Raw genomic sequence first — 21,519 nt, 5'->3', positions numbered from 1 at the left:
CAGCATGCCCAGCTTTTAAAATTTCCTTTTAAAATTTAAATTAATTCTTAACTGATACATAAAAATATAAATTCTTTCTTCTAGATTTTTGAAATACAGAGTGCACGATCCAGTGGTCACCCTATTGTACAATAGCACATCAGAACTTCTTCCTCTAGCAGGGTACCATGGCACATGCTGTAATCCTAGCTCCTTGGGAGGCTGAAGCAGGAGGATTACAGTTTGAGATTAGCCCGGGCAACTTAGCAAAATTCTGTCTCAAAATAAAAAATAAAAATGGCTGGGGATGTGGCACTGTGTAAAGCCCTGTGTTTGATCCTCAGTACCACAAAAACAAAGAAACAACTTCCCTTTTTCTTTTTTTTTTGAGGCAGGGTCTTACTATACAGCTCAGGCTGGCCTTGAACTCACTATATAGTCCAGGCTGGCCTGAAACTCATGGCAATCTTCCTGCCTGGGCCTCCTGGGTACTGGGATTATACACATGTGCCACCCACTCCCACAGACAAAAAGCTTTCAACTCCTACCTAACTGCAACTTCACTGTCTTTTCCCTTTCTTTTTTCTTTTTTTGGATTGTTCTTCATGTACTTCTCACTCATACAACTGCAAACACTCCACCAAGAGTCTAATCTTCTCTCAGTATACAGTACTCAGACAGCATACAGAAGCAAGAAAATGTTGGAAAAGTCTCTCCCAAGATTCTTCTGATATTCTCCAAACAGGACTGGTTACCCTCTTCTTGAGATACAATTATTGTCCTAACATCTCTCTTCACCTCGAGATTCCCTTCACCTCACTCCTGAGTAGAAGCTTCACTTTCCTGTCGCTTGGTTTTACTCCCTTATTTTGCTGGAGTACATCCTGTAATCCTCTAGTAGTTTCCTAGAAAGCGTAGAGAAGAAATACAAAAGATTCCAAAATAGGAATATTCTTGGTATATCTGAAGACTGTTAGACCAGTCAGTATCCTTGGAGATAAGTGCATGGGGAGAAAGGTTTTAGACATTAAAGTCTAAGAGGTACCACAGCCAGATCACACATGGTCTTGCAGGCCAAGGTAAGGATTTTGGCTTTTACTATGAATGAGAACGTGAACCTTTGCAGAGTGCTACATGATGAAGTCACATGATCTCCTTTATGCTTTATCTCGATTACAGTGACTATCAGTTAGAGAGGGGAACACTAAATGGACATAAGAGTGAAGGTAGAGAGGTTTCAACAGCAAGGATTTATTACAAGAATCCAGTTGATATTGGATGCTGTCTTGTACTGAGATGGTGGCAATGAAAGATAAAAAGGAGTCAGATTACGAGTATACTTCAAAGTATATCTGTAGGATTTACTAATGGATTGGATTTAGATGTGGAAAAAAATAAGTAAAGGATGACTTCAAAGTTTCTGGCCTCAACAACTGTAGGAATGGGGTTGGCAATTAACAAAAGGAGGGAAGACTAGAAAAGCAACATATTTGGGAGAAAAATCAAAGTTCCATTTTGTACATCTTATATTTGAAATGCTGAGGATAGTTAAACTGGAGTCCAGGGGGGAAAAATTGGGTGAAACATACCAGATGGGATGAAATCACCTACAAAGTTAGAGTAGAATGAGAAAAAATTCAAGAACTGAACCCTGAAGTACTTTAATGTGAAAAATGAATGAAATATGATAACTCAGCAGATAAGCCTGAGAAGGCCTGGATAGTGAAGAGGTAAAAGCCAAGAATGAGTGGTCCTAAAAAGCAAATCAAGAAAATGTTTCAGCCAGGCATGGCTGTAATTCCAGCAAGTCAGGAGGCTGAAGCAGGAAGATCACAAGTTTGAGACCAGCTTGGGTAAACTTAGCAAGATTCTGTCTCAAAAACGGCTAGTGATGTAGGCCACTAGTAGAGTACTTACCCAACATGTGCAAAGCACTGGGTTCAATTCACAAAATTGAACCCACAAAAAAAAAAAGAGAAAGAAAAGGATTGGATTGGATTGAAGGGAGCTGGACCTGTAGCTCAGCAATTATGTGGCACGGGGTTCAATCCCCAGCAACAAGAACAAAAGAAAATGCTTGAAAATAGATTCTGTACTCAATCTGTCAAGGTGTCTAATGGCTTCAGTTAAGATGAAAACTGAACTGAACACTAAGCACTGGTTGACAGCATGGAGATTACTGGTAATCTTCATAACAGAACTGTTGTCAAGTAGTGGGGACAGAAGCCAGGTTAGAGTGAAGTCAAGGGAGAAGCTGGCATGGAATATAAAGTAGAATTCTTGTCCAAAGTGTTTTAACCAAATAAAATCAAGAAGAAATCGTCGGACAAATCCTAATTGAGACGTTCTAGAAGAATTCTTGCCCTATCCATAAGTATAGTATACTATGAAAGTTAAAAAGAGGAAAAAAAAAAAAAAACCCCAAACACAGTAGACTGTTCTGGATTGCAAAGATTAAAGAATCTTGACAATCAGATGCAAGATCAAATGCCTCTTTTCACTGGATCCTGGGCTAGGCGGTACACAGCTGTAACAGCATATGTGAAACAACCTTAGAGAAATCTGAATAGGAGCTGAATATTAAATAATATTATTTATCAATGTCTAATTTCTTAGGTTTGCTAATGGCTTTGCAGGTTACAGGAAACTCATTTCTCTTGGGACAAATATGTGCAAATATTTAAAGGTGAAGTGATATAGTGCTTGCAAATTACTTTAAAATATTTTAGTAAAAAAGGTATGTGTGGGGGCTGGGGATTTAGCTCAGTGACACCACACTTGCCTTGTAAGCCCAAGGTCGTGAGTTTGATCTTTGTACCAAAAACAAACAAACAAAAGGTATATGTGGGTGTTGGGTAAATATGTGTGCATGTGATCAAGATGGCAAACAGGAGAACACACAAATTTGATAAAATGTCAGCTGGCGAATCCAGGTAAAAGGCACATGATGTACTAGGATGTCAAATGAATGAAATATACCTCCACCCCTCCCTGATTTACGCGGTCCTTGGGAGATGACAGGATATTTTGCATTTTTGTGTGAAGAAGGCAGCCATCAGCTAAGTCCTGACACCCCAATGTCTGAGTGTCTGGAAGTCCCGAGTGACTCCTGAGTGACCCCTTGCTGATCCCCAGTCGATTTCTTTCTTTTTGTTTGTTTGTTTGTTGAGACAGGGTTTTACGATGCAGTTCAGGCTGGCCTTGAACTCACTATGTAGCCCAGGAAGGCTTCAAACTCTCTGCAATCCTCCTGCCTCAACCTCCCCAGTGCTGGGATTATAGGCATGCACCACCACACCCAGCTATCTCAATTCTTGAGTGAGACTTGTACAAATATTTGAAGATTAATTGATACAATACCTACTGCTTAATTGTGAGAAAAATATGTAAAAGAGTAAGCGACAAAGAAAGAAAGCAAATTTGGCAAAATGCAGTAATTACCAAATCTAGGTGAAGGGTTTATGGAGGATTTTCCTATTTCTTAAGCTCTTCTGTAGAAATTCAATGAAGAATTGGGAAAGGACGTTTAAAAGAAAGGAGAGAAATAGCAAGTACAGACAAATCTTTTTAAGTAGCTTATATCACTAAGCTATTGTTAAATAAGAGGTAAGAATGTTCTTTTTACTGGCAGAAACAGAGCTAGTCTTAAAAAAAAATCACATTTTTAGGCAGGGAGTTGATAATGATCTTGATCAGGCCTGCAGATTATAGTAATACCTCAGTTCACAAACACTTCTGTTTGTAAACAATTCTGTTTGCAGACAAAAGTGTTCAGCAGGCTGCCCAGGTACTGCTGCGCCTAAACTATGGCAGTTCAGTAACCAACAGCACTGTACGTTCTCTCAATGGCATTCCTCGGGCCCACCAAGGAGGTAATGTAAGTTTGTAAAATTATACATTTTCCTGCTTTGGATCACATGCTATTTTGCTTTTTAAAAATTAAAAATTACTCACTGTTTGTTGCAAAAATCAAAATGAAACAGAACTGGGTGAAATAAAAAAGTTGATCTTTATTCTCAAGTACAAATTATTTTCATTTTAAGTGGAAATAAAACGCGTCTTACAAATGCAGCTTTAACTGTTCCTGAATTAGCTCTTAGGATAAGGCTTCTTATTTTACTGTGCTGAAGGCCTCCCACTCTCCAGGCGCCAGGCTCACCATCTTCCCCTTGTCTTCCCATCACTGAAGAGTTAGACTTTTTTTTTTAAGGTCCTGGGCACTGAGCTACATCTCCTACACTTTTATGATTTTTTTTTTTAAATTTTGAGATAAAGTCTCACTAAATCACTAAGTAACCCGCAACCCTCCTGCCTCAGTCTCCCAGAATACTAGCATTAAAGGTATGTGCTACCACACCCAGCTGGAAAAATTGTTTCTAAAATTCAGATTGGGATCTGAGGAGCTGGGGGTATAGCTCAGTGATACTAAGTTTTTATTCAGAAAAATTCTCATCATTAAAATTCCCAGGTCCTCAGCCCAAGGCCTTCAGGTCACGAGCTATGGAATCTTGACTCTTGTCTCTTTGCTTCTTAATCTCCAACAATGTCTGTTCCAGACATCTATTCAGGTACTAGCTCCCTGTGCTGTATGGTGAGCATCTAGTCATCCTGTACAACCCAAGAGCCATCTTCTCTTCCCTCAAGCTTACAGGACAAAGTTCACCTTCCATTTCATGCCACTGAACCCTAAACAGATGTCTCCTGACTCTTCCTACAGAATTCAACACTCATGGATTTATATCGTGGTTTCTCCTACTCCACAGTGGCTCTCTTAAGGACACACCCTGTTCATCATCTTGTTTCCCCAGTGTCTAGCATTGTTTTTGGCACACAGTTAGTGCTTACTAAGCTCTTGCTACTCAGTCTCCTATCTGTACACCGAAGAAAAGGAATGCGCTATTTATTATCCAAACTTATTGATTCTCTAAGGCCAAGGTATGGCCATCAGTTTAGTACTATGTCAAATTTTCCACAGCCACTGGTCCAGGGTAGTCATCTCCTGAACTCACCAACAATGGATGGGATAGAAACAGTTTCGGGATTCTTTATGAATTTCAGATGACTTCAGACGATTTGGATTTTAGAGGATTCCAAATACTGGTACCAGAGTTTCAGTGAGGCTGAAAGTGGAGGGTTTAATGTAGTACCTGGTGAAGGCAAAGGGGAAGTGCTCTTGAATCCAACTGCTCAACTTCACCTCGTATGAGTGAGAACAGAGACTGCAGAGCTAGCTTTGGGGCTTCTGGTTGATCATTAGCATTGACTTTGGCAGTCTCTTCATCACCAACAGCATGTGTGGCTGTACTTAGTATCTTTTCTTGTATTAAAGATGCATAATCTGAGGAAAGTAAAGAAAATACCTGCATTAGAATAAACTCCTATTATGGTGGAATACTTCAAAACAACTATACTTGTTAATCATAAAATTTTCAAACAAAACAAATCTTAGGAAAGAAAGCCCTAGAAATCACAAGTTATTATCTTCATTAAATTCAGACTGTGCTGACATCTTACTAGTGCCACTAGCAAACATATGAATCATTACTATAGAATTGTAATTAAGAATATTAATGAAATAACAGTAAGTAGGTTAAAACTTGACCAAAACTTGATTTTCCCTAAGGAAAACTAGATTAGCTATAATCTAAAGTTCTTGCTTGCCCCAAAGAAAACAGAACTGAATAGGAAGGTAAAGGTGATATCCCATGAAGAAGGTAAAGAAGTAATACTTTTCTCTTAAACTCTGGTCTGATAAGATCCTTGGAATCCCAAGAGAGTGGTGGAATTCAGATGCCAGAGTTAACTGCCAGCAAAACATTTTTCCTAGTAAAAAGAAGCAATGCAGGGGCCGGGGATTTAGCTCAGTGGTGCTGTGCCTGCCTTGCAAGCTCAAGGTCCTGAGTTTGAGCTCCAGTACAACAACAACAAAAAAAGTAATGCAAACTTCTGAAAAATCAGTGATAAACAAATGTTTAACCTACAGCTCCTGAAATGCATCAAATTTTAAAAATTCGGGCCAGGGATTTAGCTCAGTGGTTCCGCCGCCTGCCTCAAAAATGCAAGGTCGCAAGTTTGATCCCCGGTACCCACCCCCCCAAAAAATAAAAAATTAAAAAAAAAAAATTCAATCTTATCAATTATAATTCACCTTTCACTGAAATCTCAATACCAGTTTTAATTTTCATGTTCACGTTAAATAAGCTATCTGCCTTCAGGTAGGCGGCCTCAGCTAGGACTTTTCCTTTCTTTTTTTTTCTAATTAAATTTATTGGTACATTTTAGGTATACAATACAGTTACACTCATCATTGGGATCCTGTACTTTTACATGATGTATCTTGGTTCTTTTTTCCCCATTCCCCTGCCCTCCCTTCACCCCCTCCACCCTTCCCTATTTACAAAGACTCTGTTTCCATTTTTTCCTTTTATCATGTTTTTTCCTTTTCCCTTCTTTCCTTTCCCCTACTCCCTCCCACTTCCCCTACTCCTTTAGACTTTTTCTTCCTATTTCAATATCAATTATACATTTTGATCCTTACTTACACTTTTAGTTTTTCACACCAGAGAAACTATTTGGTATTTACATGTTTGTAGGACTTTTCTTCGTAGCACAGTGTGGTCTGTACCACGATCCAGTTGCCCCTTCCTCTACAGTGGGCCCAGAGTTTGACTTCTTTGGCATTCCAAATAAACCCACTGCTCTGGCAACACTGGTCCATTCTTATCTTCTAAATATTCTGTGTTTTTCTAATCAATTACAGATTCTAAAAGCTACAATATTTCTCTGATCTATGCCTATTTATATTCTATCCTAATAAAATCTGTATCTTTCCATGTTGCATGAGCCTAAAGTCAAATTACTTTCCTCTAACCTCTGTATGTGGCCTCATATTATGCTGGATCTCATTATAATAGTTGGTGTAAAGTCTCCTTTTCAGTACTCATCATTTCTGCAGCACAGGAGTTAATTTAGGTATAATGTCATCTCACTTATAAATGGCACAGTGTCCTTAGCACTAAAGTTCCAAATGTTGTACTTCTTTAAAAAAATCGCCTACAGTGATTACTTATATTTTGAGAGTTCTCTTCTGCCAATTTTATGTCAGTTGGTCTCTAGATAGGCAAGACCCAATGATGGCTTGTTTCTAGTGACCCTGCAGTTAGGTTCCAGTCCCCACCTGCCCAGTATACGATGCAGGCCTTAGGAAAAAAAATAAACCAAGAGACCGAACTAAGAGATAAAAAGTGGGGTGCCAGGACGACCAATGCCGGGGCAACTGCCAAAGATGCTGGCCAGTCCCAGGCACTGACTTTTATTGGCAATCAATTGGGGCAAAGGCAAGCTATGTGCAGTTTCTATAAAAATTAATGTAAACAAGGACATAAAGGACAAGACAAAGCATTCTCGAATCAGGAACAGAAGAGACAAAATGTATGGTTGTAATTAGAACACTGTCCTTCTAAGTCACAAGGTTTTCGTTGTGGGAGTGGAATTTGAGTGCAAGTTACTTGACTTGGGCACGTTGGCTTCAGCCAGACTCCCTTCTCCAAACAAGCCAATTGTGGGGTTAACTCTTCACAGCCTGCTATAGGCATAATCAGTATTACAGTCCTCTGCACATTTGTGATATTGCAGGGGTAGTATTTATAAAAAAAAACAGAGATTCTCTTTCTTTCTAATATTCTAATCACGTGGTAACAGAACCAAAAGGGTGACAATGTGGGAACAGGAACTTTCTGTAGAAAACTAGAAAGAAATAAAACCAGTGTTTTCCTCCTTTATTTCCCAAAGTAGTAAGCCCAAGACGTTTATTTAATCTCATACCGACTAAAACAAAGCCACCTTCTCATACGCTGTTTTTTTCTTGATTAAATTGTTCTCATATAGTTACCAAAATATTACTCCATGATGTAAAAAAAGGCTGAAATTTATCTGTGTGTGCATCCACATGCACATGTGTGTGTAGTACTGGGAAATGAACCTAGGGCCTTCACACTGACCCACATTCCCAGCCCTTTTAAAATTTCAAGACAGGGTCACACTAACTTGCAAAATTGCCCAGGCTGGGCTCAAACTTGCAATCCTTTTGTCTCAGTCTCCAGAGTGCTGGAATCACAGGTGTGCACCACCACACCTGGCTGAGGCTGAAATTTTGTAATGCTCATTTTTCAGTAAAAGGGATTTAAATAAAGCCATCAAGGACTATTACCAGAAAGGAACGATACTCAGAGGTATAGAAAAAGGACAGAATTGGTGACTCTTTTCAAAAGGCAGTCAAAAAAAGGATCCTAAATAATGGAAATAGAAACGTACATTGTGATTACCTCAAGTATTTGGTTGGTATAGATTCCTAATGGCCCATTTTTCTGCTACAACCATTTTCTAAATTACTTTAATAATCAATGTTATTGATATATACAATTTATAAATATGCAGTATATTGGTAAATAGAATTACATAGTCAAAGAAACTTCAACAGAGAGAAAACCATTAAACATAAAACACAGCCAGTAGGAGACCTCAAAGCACACAGAGGCCTAAGGATTCTAAGAGCAATAGAAGACTAAGACAGGCAATCAGAACATGCAAAGTGAAGGGAGCCTCACATAGGTCATTCTGGATCAGTCAAGAGGTCAGCAAAACATACAAGACTAATAACACAAAAGAATTACTGTTCCTGCCAGGGCTTAGAGATCATGAACTTCAGAGATAGATTACTCAAAACACTACCTCACCTCTTGAGATAATTAATGTTCCTTGCTGGAATACAGTACGCAAGATAAATCAAAGGGCACTAGAGCAAGAGCTAGAAAATTAATATTACATTTATTTTCCAAAGGAGCTTGGATTAGATTTTATTCATTATGCTACAGTTTCCTTATAGAAACTGAAGGGTCTAGCCAGATGAGCTCTCAAGACCCTCGTAGATCTGACCATCTAAAACATTCAGAATCTCCATAGAAATTTGGGGAATTGGGAAATAAAAGGGTTCAGGGTGTATCTCAGTGGCACAGTGCTAGTGTGCTTCCTGAGTATGCGTGAGGCCCTGTGCTCCATGCCCTGCATGGAAGAAGAAGAAAGGAAACAAAACACAAAAATATAGAACATCACAGTGAATGAGCCTGAGCAATTATTTTTAAAAATTGACAGGAAGGGCCGGGGATTTAGCTCAGTGGTTCCAGAGCCTGCCTCGCAAACGCAAGGTCCCAAGTTTGATCCCCGGTACCCAAAAAACAAAAGAAAAAATTGACAGGAAGCTGAGGTAGGAGGATTGCAAATTCAAGCCCAGCTTAGGCGATTTAGCCACTGTTTCAAAAGAAAAAAGAAAAAACTGGGAATATAGCTCAGTATGAAGGTCCCGGGTTTAATTCCCAATAGTCAAAAAAAAAAGAGGGGGGAAGAACACTTAAGGCAAGGTTACCCTTTAACGCAAATATCTTCTAGTTCCCCAACTGCCTAGATTATGGATTGCATTAAGAGTGGCATATTAGATTTTTTGGTTTTTTTGTACCGGGGATCGAACTCAGGACCTTGCGCTTGCGAGGCAGGCAGCAGCACCACTGAGCTAAACCCCCGGCCCCATATTAGATTTTTCAGTTGGAGAAAATAAACTGAATGGTTTTTCAAGAAAAGGTCTACAACATTGCATACCAAAGAGTAAATTGTTGTTTTGTAGCTCTACCAAGCTTTTAGGAATAAAACTCTCAGGTTTCAATAACCATATAAATTGTTACACACATTACAAATAACAATGTATACTTTAACTCAAATCCATACAAAATAAGAAATCAACATTTAAACATATCCTACCTACATAGAATTGTAAACTACTAAAACTATGCTCTTACAGGTTTCGTAACAATAATGGGTTAAAGAATTTACATTTGAAAAGTATCTATTGCCAAAGAGTTAGAAGGATATAAAAATTAAGTCTGTTTCCATGACTTATTTTCCAAACTGCTGGCATGTTATCTAATCTCTTTGATTCTTTAGTTTTTTTCCTCGGTTAGCACGGGGAGAATAACATCTGCCTGGTGAGGTCTGAGGATTAAAGGAGATAGTGCACAAAAGCAGAGGCACTCCCAAGTCTCAGCCTGAAAAAAGATGTATCACTTGAATGAAAAAGGTCACAAAGTTGGTAAAAACTGTGACACTACATTTTTTTAATTTGAAGAAAAACATTCAGAGGAGAGGATAAAGCTAATAAAGCTTGTATTCTTTTTTTTTTTGGTACCGGGGATCAAACTCTGGTCCTTGTGCTTTCGAGGGAGGCAGTGGAACCACTAAGCTAAATCCCTGGCCCCAAGCTTGCATTCTTAAAGTCACTGTGAATAATAGGAATTATAAGAGCTCTGTTAGAATGCTTAGTTTATTATTTACCAATATTTGTTTGAACATGAACTTGTTTGATTTTCCATACAGTAACATATAGTATGCAGTCTTTTCATGTCTGCCTCTTTTACTTCCTAATAAGCTTTTTTTTTTCCTAATAAGCATTTTTAAGTTTTCTCCATATCTTTTCATGCTTTGACAGCTCCTTTCTTTTTAGCACTACAAAACAGTCCACAAACTTGGTCTGTTTGTTTTGTGCAGCGCAGTGCAGTGGTGAGGATCCAACCCAGGGCTCACACATGCTAGGTAAGTGCTCAACCACTAAGGTACACCCCAACCCCATGAACTTGTTTTCAATAAAGGCAATAATAAAAACAATGATAGCACAGTGAGTACTTAGATTAACACATTTATCATGTACTAAAGGATTTAAAAATAATAAAGCACTCACATCATATCATGGAAGTTTCAGTATTTTTCCATGTGAATTTCAAAATAATTTTGAATTGTTGATATTGGGTTGTTTTTGTTTCATTTTGTTTGCAAGGTGAACCCAGGGGCACTCTACCACTGAGCTACATCCTTAACTCTTTTTTCAAATTTTGAGACAAGGTCTTGCTAAAGTGTGTAGCTATCCTTGAGATTGCAAACTCCATGCCTCAGCCTCCTGAGTAGCTGGGATTATGTGCACCACCATCCAACTTGATTTTTTTTTTTTTGGAGACAAGGTCTTGCTAAGTCACTAAATTGCCGAGGCTGGGCTCAAACTTGAGCCTCCTGCTCCAGCCTCCCACAGCACTGGGGTTACAGTTGTGGGCCACTACAACCAACTCCAGCTTGATGTTCTTTCTTACTTTTGATCCCACACGAGTCTTACAAAATTTTTGCTTGAAAACATAAATCCAGTTATAGGTTCATGAATTAGTATTAAAATTCATTCTGCTATATTAAAGTTTTTCTAATAAAGATATATTTATAGCTAAGGAAGAAAGCCCAATCAAAACACGAACATGTACTTTCCCCTTCACTATAAAAAGTCTCACAACATAAATGAAGCTTTCTCACATATAAATCCATACAGCCAGACAGAAACAACAACAACAAAAAATTCTATTTATCTTCATCTGTGAAAACCAAATGAGTTACAGTTCAAATTACCCATTAAACAAAATGATGGTGCTATTTATAAGCATTTATAGACAGTGACAGGCAAATTTATAGACCCTAATTTAACTTAACACCTGTCAACTTCATCAAGTTCTAAAGTAGAAATCACAGTTTTAATGTACCCATTGAGGTTTTATTTATGCATTTATTTATAATTTTTGCAGTCTTGGATTGAACCCAGGGCCTTCACACTGAATTACATTCCCAGGCCTTTTAAAATTTTGAGGCAGGGTCTCACTAAGGTGCTAAATTTACATTGGTCAGGCTGGGCTGGAATTTGCAATCCTCTTGCCTCAGCCACCCACCCAGAGTGCTGGAATTACAGGAATGCACCGTGCCCAGCATGGTTTTATTAAAAAAGTAATTATTTGAACAACTCTGAGCCAGAGAATGGAAGAATTACCTTAACTGAGAGATTTTATTCAAATTACCAAACCACTTAAATTCTGTATCAGTTCTGACTTATAAATGATCCACTGGGCTTAGAATCTAACCGTGGTAGTGGTCAAGGGGCATTTTGTGAAAGAATATAGTATGTAGTATCCTTTAATGATTTTTATCTTGCAACACTAGGAATGTACCCTGACATTAATTCTCCCTTTAATAATCCAGCATTGATCTACCATCCTTCACAATAACTAAGTGATATAACTGTTTCTTTTCTTGATAGGAGTAATGATGTGACTGGATGATTTGAAGGCCAGATCTCACAGCTGGTATTTTAGGTACTAAGTCGTCAAGAGAATGAAAAATTATTGCAGAGAAAACGGAGATTTGAAAATTTACACAGAATACACCAAGACTAAGGTACAGGTAGCAGGAAAGATTATATATTTATAATAATGAGGGACAATGATAACATAAGCCAAGTTGAGGGGGGACCTTTAGAAGTGGAAAAATGATATGTGAAGGCCTAATATTTTTCTCTGGGCCTAATACATTTCAAATACTGTACCCTACTACTCAGCATAAGTACAAAATCTCATACACACATCTGTGTTTATCATGCTGCTCCCTCTGGCTAGCTGCCAGCTTTTAAAGAGCAGGGGCCAGGACTCTCCATTGTGGCCTCAGGACTTAACACAATGCCTGAAGGTACATTTGGGGGGAAACTGTTACTATGTATTATGGATTGTACAAGTCCATATACAACACTAGACACACAGCACTATGGCATCTAATTCTCACAATATTATGAAGCAAATATTAGAGATTATAGATAAAAACATTTGAAATCCATCAGAGGCTAAGAGCATAGGCTCTGAAATCAGCCTGCCTGGGTTTCAATTTTGAATGTACTGCTTTCTGACAGTAGGCAAATTAGGTGTTTTTGTTTTGTTTTTGTCAGTACTGAAGACTGAACCGAGGGCTTTTCAATGAGCTACATTCCTCCCAGGTACTAAGATTACAGGAATGCACCACCAGACCTGGCTGCAAATCCTTCTCTTCAAACCTTACTTTCCCCATATGTTAGATGCAAATACAGCACTGCCTTCTTATTACATGGACTCTCCTAAGACATTACATTCAAATAAGAAACAGTGTATAAAGCTCCTTTATTTAGTCATAGTTTTCTGACTTTTTTCTTTCAAATATAAGAAGAGTTTTTGGAAGAAAGACATTAGAAAAAAACTATATTTACTGCTTTTACAGATATTCTGTGACCCAAGTGTTAAAGGTCCCCTTACTGAACTGAGGCTAGATCAAATAAAGAATCTGAAAGTTAAATTATTATTCAGAGGGCCAGGCATTTAGCTCAGTGGTTCTGCTGCCTGCCTCCTAAGTGCAAGGTCTGGAGTTTAATCCCCCGTACCAAACAAACAAACAAACAAACAACAAATTATCATTCAGAGACTATCACTGAAACAAACCCAACCCCACCATTTCCCTGAAGAGTGAACAATCCACCTTTGCTCTGATCGTGTTTTGTCTCGCTGAGGCTGGCAGCAAGAACAATTCTGCAGAAACACAGCCACCGCACCCTCAGAGGAAAAGCATGTGCAGTAATTACTCAGTAACAAACTAGCGAGACAAATGTAAAACAGAATTCATGTAAACACACTTTAAAAATCACCAAAACTGAGACAGTATAGTTTAACAGTCAAGAGTTGTGAGTCAGATTGCCTGGCATCAAACCCTGTCTCACTTTTTAGCACTATGGCATTGGGCAAGTTACTCAAACTTTCCGTGCTTCACACTCCTCAGCTGTAAAATGGAGCTAATTGTAGTGCTGCTTAATAACGCTATGGTGAGGCCTAACCGAGACAATCCATGTGGAGCAGCTATTGCAGCTGTCGGAAGGAATGATCATACAACAGATGCTTAAACTCTTGGTTTTAAACTCAGAAAGCAACAAATTAAGCTCTGTATGTCCCTAACGCTGAGTTTGGAAGGCTATGAATATTGTGTGTGATTTTTTTTTTTTTACATATAGTACAAAATTTAACATTTTAACCATTTTAAAGTGTTTAATTCAGTGGCATTAAATATATTCACAATGTTATGCAACCATCACCAATATCCACTTCCAAAACTACTGCAAACAGCAACTATATTTATTAAATACTGCCATTCGATTTCCCAACCCCTGAAAGCCTCTATTCTACTGTCTGTTTCTATGAATTTGCCTATTCTAAAATCCTCACTTAACTGGACTTGTATATCCACCCTTTGCATCAGGGTTAGTCCAAGTAGCATGATGTCTTCAAGACTTATCCATCAGATTAGCATTTCTTTTGAAAGCTACATAATATTGCACTGATTTTGTTTGCCCATTAACCCACTAGTGGGCCATATGGACTTTTGATTATTATGAATAATGCTGCTATGAACCTTGATGTTAAAGCATCTGTTTGAGTCCATGCCTTCATTTCTTTTGTGTATATACTAACAGTAGAATGGCTGGATTATACAGTACTTCTATGCTGAACTTTTTAAGAACTGCCAAACTGTTTCCCAGGATCTCTAAAATTTAAAGTTTATCTCAACTACTGTCTTGAGACTTCAATATTTGTAGTTTTTCTATGTCTAAAACAGAGATACTATTGCACCACAAAGATTAATTGAAGTTTTAAAGTTACTGGAACCCTTATCTAAAAGATGCCCTTAGCTGGGTGTGATGGTGCATGCCTGTACACTCCCAGCAGTTGGGAGGCTAAGACAGGAGGATTCATGAGTTAAGAGGCCAGCCTGGGCTACACAGTGAGTTCAAGGCCAGCCTGAACTACATAGTGAGACACTGTCTCAAAAACAAAAACCAAAAACAAAAATACAACATAGTATTCTTTAAATTTAATTCCATGCTTCTGGGCTTAGTTCTTGTTATGCAAACCCAAAAATAAAAGGCTTTGAGTGACACAAGCAAAATGGCAGGATAAACACCTCTTAATTTCATGTCTCCAAAGAGATATAAAAAACCCAGACCTGTGGGAACCAATTTTTTCAGAACTCTGGAGAACAAAGGTATGCAACAAAGTAACTGCTGTTATCAAGAAAAAGACAATATAAAAGTAGCAGGAAAGCGTCATGGGGTTTTAACTCTCCTTGCCTTATCTTTTCTTGCACAACAGACTGTGTTACAAGTGTGGGGTGGTGGTTCCTGGTTTCAAACGAGGCAGAGTGTGTCTGCTCTCACCTGTCTGGGGCTCCCTGAACGACCAACATGCGTGCTTGCCTCTGGGAGTCCTGATTTACAACCTACTAAAAATGAAAAAATAGCAGGCACTGTTGGTAAATACTGTCAGGTGACCAAAAAACCCATGGCCACCTGGACAAAAAAAGTAACGGTTGAGTAATAAAGCAGACATAAAAGTGCTTGTTATACTGGGGGAATACAGGAAGCCTCACATCCAGGCCAGGGTGCACCTTGGAAAAAGCCCGGAACTTTCACCGCTGGATGATCGAGAGGCTCAGTGCAAGAAGGATGTGAAAGCTGAGGCAAAGTGATAAACAGCCTGGCTCCATGGTGAAGGAGTACAGTACCAGAACATCCAGCTAATCTGTAGCGACCAGAAAAGGAACACGAGCAAAGGCAGTCAAGAACAGTTAACTCCAAACAAGGCAGAGCATCTGATTTCCAGAGTTACCACATTAAAAATGTCTCGTTTTCAACAACAATCATTGCAAACTGTACAAAGAAACAATACGCTGTAGCCCATTTAATGAAGAAATAAAATGACAGAATACAACCTTGAAGAGGCCTAAACACTGGACTTATCATTTAAATAAAGCATCTTAAATGTGCTCAAAGAACAAAAACCATAGAAGTAAAGGAAATCAGAAAAACAATGTATGAACAAATTAAGAATGTCAAGAGAGAAATTATAAAAAGGAATTGGAAATAGATCATGATGGCTATATAACATTATAAATGTAGTTAATGGCACTGAATTGTACACTAAAATGGTTAAAATGGCAAATTTGTTACCTAGATTTTACCACAATAAAAATGGTAAAAAAAATACAGTACCTTCAGTTCTCTAACTTTAATGTTACTATTCTTTGAGTCAAGTGGATTTTTCAGGCACTGTACCCAATGAGGCTGACACTTACCTTGGCCATAATTTTGGAAGCCAGATCTGATGTAAATGAATGTACACTGTATGTGGCACCTGTGCTGGACTCTGTGCCTTACTCCTTTCTCTCCCACATTTCCTCACTGTAAGGTTCTGCTTGATGCCATGAAAACAGAGGACAGTGCTCACTGTTTAAATATCTCCAATTATTGTCTAAACACTGAAGGAGAAAAAAGGAAACATCCCTTCCTTTTCCTCAACACTAGACACTAGTATTATGAGTGTACAGTAGTATTTGAAAATGAGTCAGCGTCCTGACCTGACCAGGGTCCCAGGGACGCATTCATAACTACAATCTGCTCCACACCGCAGTCTCCTCCCATGCCCTCCAGCTGCACCCTCTGCCTTCAGAAAAGCTACGGTTAGGAGCTTCACCACAGCCTGTTCACCCAAGTCAATGGACCTCACCCTCAGCTGACCTCCTCAGATGAATGGGAAAGGCCGGGTAACATATGAAGTGCACCTAGAACTCAACAGGCACTCAAAATGGCAGCTCTGTTCTCTCACTGGGTGCTGGGTAAATAGATTCCATGTCTGCAAGGGGGATGGAAAGACAAAAACAGCCAGTAGGCTTTATTTTAGGAGGCATCTTGAAAAATTATTTTAAATTTTTTGAACCAGGGATTGAACTCAGGACCTTGTGCTTGCAAGGCAGGTGTGGCACCACTGAGCTAAATCCCCAACCTTCAAAAATTACTATTAATACTTCAGGACTACTTTGAGGAACAAGACTCACATTAGGCTCAGATTACACTTCTCATTAGCTAAGTTACTTAGCTTTTAAGTGCTGTCATTGCAGACTCTGGACATGTGAAACCTTCCAAAGAATATTCTTATTTTTCTCTTTGGCACATGCCACTTTTCTTGAGTGGAAGGAACAAGTCCTTTTTATAGCTTGCCTGCTTTGCTTACTCTCTGGAATTTTTAATAAATCACATTAAACTACTGCCTAGCTCTATAAGCCTACCTTCGTATTTAAACACCTCTGCCTCCAGCCAGACTATGTTCAACACTAAAACCTTATTTATCTTCTTTTTTTCTTCTTCTTTCTAATAAAAAGGTTAAGTCAGACAGTCACATTTGTATCTGAAATACAGGATCCTAAATCGGTATTTAGATTTTACAGATACACAGTGGATATGAAAAAAGCATTTCACAAAAAGAACTTCAGGAAAAAAAAAAAAAAAAAGAACTTCAGGAACTCAATGGGAACTTAGCAAATGCATGCTGAAGGGAGCTCTGCAGGCTGGTCTAGGTCAGTCTCTGGTGCCCGGTGCCTGGGGCCAGAGGCGGTGAAAGCTGGGACTGTAACCTCATAGGCAGGGACTCCCTTTTCATCATGGCTCTTTCAACTACTCCCTCCAGCTTCATCACTTCCCAAAGCTTGTTCCAGGCTGCTCCATTTGCTATTGAAGGCACAGTAAGTACATATAAATATTGCTTGGATTTAGACTCTAAATTGCACAGAATGTGCCAATTAGCAACAATGTTTACACTCCCTAATTTTCCTCTTAGAAGTCTGATTAGACATTTCACTATTTAACACGTTTTTAAAAAACTAAAAATATGCAAGGGATTTGCTCAAGCATGGATTAGTTATGCTAATTCTTAAATGTCTTATCCAGGTCCATAAATAAACAACAGAGTTTCAAAGGAAATCAACAGTTTTTCCCTAAACAGCAACCAACTTTTCTAATATAAAAATGGCTAAATTTTATCTTATTTTGCAACTCCAACAACACTAAATTTATCAGCTATCAAATACTGTATAAAATATTTCTTGGTTTTCTGGGATAAATGAAATTCTCAAATTTTATATGACCTTTATAAGAGACTACAACCTTTTATGTTTAAAAATACACTTATTTTGATTCTCTAACAAATATAAAGGCATATATTTAAATTCAAGGCTTAAAAATACTATCTGTGGAAGAAAGGGGGGAGTTTAATAACCAAAAGAAACCAAACAAATTTTCCCTAAAAGGGTTCCCCCTCTTTAATATTCTATAATTCTCTAAAAGCCACTAACCTAAGAGATTTTCTTTGGAATAATGGAATCACATAAGATATAGAGAACCAAGAGCTAATTTCAGCCTTTTAATAAATTAAAAGAGCATCACAGAGAAACATGTTCAATGGCATTTTATTATATATTTTACAGAAAATTATGTTTATTAAATTCCATTGTATAAGTAATCTTTAACTTGTATGGAGACAGACTGTACTGTTTCTTCATATCACTGAACCAACTAGCACCATGTCCTACTCTTTATCTTTTTTTTTTTTTTTTTTTGGTACCAGGGATCGAACTCGGGTCCTTGCGCTTGCGCAGCAGGCGCCGGAACCACTGAGCTAAATCCCCAGCCCCTCTACTCTTTTATTTTAAAAGTTTTACTGAGATATAATTTTCACGACATACAATTCACCCCTTAAAGTGTACAACTCAATGGCCTTAGTATATATGGTATTGTGCAACCACTGCCACAATTAGTCTGAGAATGTTTTCATTAACTCCAAAGAAACCCTGCATTCTTTAGCTCTCACCTCCAATTCTCCATTGCTCCCAATCCCCCCACCCCCAGCCATTAATCTACTTTCGATCTGTCTGTATGAATCCCTACGCTGGATATTTCATACATGTGGCTTATTTGTCCTCAGTAGTGACTCTCCCTTTGATAGACTGCACTTGTTACTTAGCTCCCTCATTTAAACATACAAAACTGAAAAACAAGTACATGAGGAGTTTTAAGTGCCTGGTATGCAATGCTCAATAAATATCTGTTGACTAACACTGTATGTACTGTAATATATTTTTCTATGAAATTATTAATGTACTAATGTAATACCAAATTTCAGAGAGTGAAGAAATCTGTTATACAAAGTGATCATTAGTCTACATTAAAATCTTCTGTGGGGCCGGGGATGTAGCTCAGCGGCACAGTGCCTGCCTGCCAAGTGCAAAACCCTGAGGAGTTCGATTCCTGGTACCAATCAATCAATCAATCAATCATCAATCTTCTGTAGTGAGCAGAATAATGGCTAATAGCTGATGTGAAGATAACCATGTCCCAATCTCCAGAAACTACCAATATGTCATATTACATTGCAAAAGGGAATAAGGTAGCAGATGGAATTAAGGTTGACAATCAGTTGATCTTTAAAAGCAAGAGATTATCCCAGAGGGCTGGGGATGTAGCTCAGTGGCACTGCACCTGCCTTGCAAGTGCAAGGTCCTGAGTTTGATTCCTGGTACCAACAACAAAAAAAGTGCTCGCTTCAGTAGCACATATAACAAAAAAAAAGTTTGGTCTCAAGAGCGAAAGATTATCCCAGACTGTCTGGGAGGAACCAACATAATTGCAAGGGTCCTTAAATGTGGAAGAGGGAGCCAGATGAGTAGTCACAGTGATGTGACGAAAGAAGGACTCCGCAGGCCGTGAGTGGCTATGGAGGAGGACTCCACAAGCTGAGGAAGGTGGGTGGCCTTAGGACACTGGAAAAGACAAAGAAACTGATTTTTTCTTGGAGCCATCAGAAAGAAATGTAAACAACTTGATTTGGGGCCAGTGAGAACCATATTAGATTCCTGACCAGAGAGCTGTAAGATAATAAATTTGTGTGTGCCAGACACAGTGCTACACACCTGGAATCCTGGCACTTGGGAGGCTGAGGCAGGAAGACAGCTGTGTTCAAGGTCAGGCTGGGCTACATAGTGAATGCAAGGCCAGTCTGAGCTATAAAGCAAGATCCTGTCTCAAAAAAGCCAAAAAACTAGAGAATACATTTATTTGTGCTGTTTTAAGCCATTAAATTTGTGGCGATTTGTTGTGGCAACAATAGAAAACTAATATGTTTTTAATATCGGGGCTTTTGCTTTTCTCTAAGGGAATTTTGGCTAAAGTTTCTTTTGATTCTAAAATTAACTTACTATATAAATCAGGAACTCTTTTATTCTACTGATACACATGGAATAGTTATCTTTCAGGAGGGATGATCTGTCTCCACTGATCAGGCCCTTGAGTGAAGACTAAAAAGAAGCTTCTGTTTCTGTATATTACTTTCCAAAGAACTTTAGTTTAGAAGAACTGAGATAAGGTAAACCTCGGAGTTTTCAAAGTACAGTGTATAGGGCCGGGGATTTAGCTCAGTGGTTTTGCTGCCTGCTGTGCAACCGAAAGGACCCTAGGACCGGAGTTCGATCCCCGGTACCAAAAACAAACAAACAAACAAAAAACAAAGTACAGTGTATAGCATGAAAGGGAGCTAAACTGTCCACTTACCTGCCTAGTGAATAAAACTGGTTACAGTCCCAAACATCAGCCCCACCCAGCCCATATCATTCCTCCTACAGGGGCTTATCCTGGTGTGTAAAATGAACACACGTTGGTGGGGTATGTCCACTTCTGTCCACCACAGCCTCTAACAATTCCAGGTGTCTCAATCCCAGCCAACACTGCCAGTACAGATGTTACTCAACCAGCTCTACTAGGCATTTCAGTCTGGAGGCCAGTCGTAAAGGTTTTACTTGGTCAAAACCAGATACATAACATGAACACGTGCCTTAGGGATTCATATTTTATGGCATTACCAGTTATTCAGACATCGGGTTAACATGCCAGCAGGCATGCTGTATCTAACATTAAACTCCAATAGAACTGGAAATGTTTTTAGAAATACACGTAAGAGTGGACCAGACAGAAGAAAGCCTAAAAAGAACACTGAAAAGGGCTGAGGATTTAGCTCAGTGGTTCCGCTGCCTGCCTCGAAAGCGCAAGGTCCTGAGTTCAATCCCCAGTACCAAAAAAACAAACACTAAAAGATCCCAGGAGAGCTGAGCGTGGCGGCACATGCCTGTAATCCCAGCACTCAGGAGGCTGAGGCAGGAGGACTGCAGCAAGTCTGAGGCCAGCTGGGGTTACACAGGGAGTTCAAGGCTAGCCTGAACTATATAGGGAGACTCTGTTTCAAAAAACCAAAACAAATAAAGGTACTGACAAAACAAGTAAGACTATTCAGGAGGCTGAGGCAGGAGGATCCCTGCAAGTTCGAAGCCAGCTTGAACTACAAAGGGAGACCCTGCCTCAAAAAACAAAAACAAAGAAAGAAACAAACAAACAAGTGAGTCTACCTAAAAGTTAATTTCTTAATTTTGCTGAATGGTGCACCTCATCATGCCACTCAAAAAGCATTTGTGATTACAAAAAAAAAAAAAGCCTTTCAGAGCACTTGGTTTTTTGCTGGGTACCTTACAAAGTGCGTCATACTCAGGACTGCACATTCTAAGGACAATTCTGTAAATATGCAGGGTCAGCCGTTCTTACAGATAAGGAAGGAAACTGATTCCTTTTCTATGATTACAGAGGTAGGAAACAGGGAGAGCCAAGATTCAAACCCGAAGTCTTTGGTCTTCTTATTGCACAAGCCTGACTTCAGGCCGCAGATCCATTTCTGAGGCTTGATTTCCTCC

At 38.9% G+C, this 21,519-nt stretch overlaps 1 protein-coding gene across 4 annotated transcripts in view; it reads right to left on the bottom strand.

The window, feature by feature from the left end:
* Cnst (consortin, connexin sorting protein) overlaps positions 1-21,519 on the bottom strand; it is a 102,859-nt gene that overhangs the window by 43,995 nt on the left and 37,345 nt on the right. For all 4 annotated transcript variants that reach the window (XM_021265501.2, XM_004853486.4, XM_021265502.2 and 1 more), the window contains exon 3: positions 5,127-5,317. In XM_021265501.2, the coding sequence (XP_021121160.1) occupies positions 5,127-5,317 (191 nt within the window). The remainder of the gene's footprint in view (positions 1-5,126; positions 5,318-21,519) is intronic.

Source organism: Heterocephalus glaber, unplaced genomic scaffold (genome assembly GCF_053883595.1).
Source record: "Heterocephalus glaber isolate CG9 unplaced genomic scaffold, H.glaber_assembly_v1.0 deba00001600, whole genome shotgun sequence".
NCBI classification, from domain to species: Eukaryota; Metazoa; Chordata; class Mammalia; order Rodentia; family Bathyergidae; genus Heterocephalus; species Heterocephalus glaber.
This window is presented reverse-complemented; position numbering and strand designations above follow the sequence as displayed.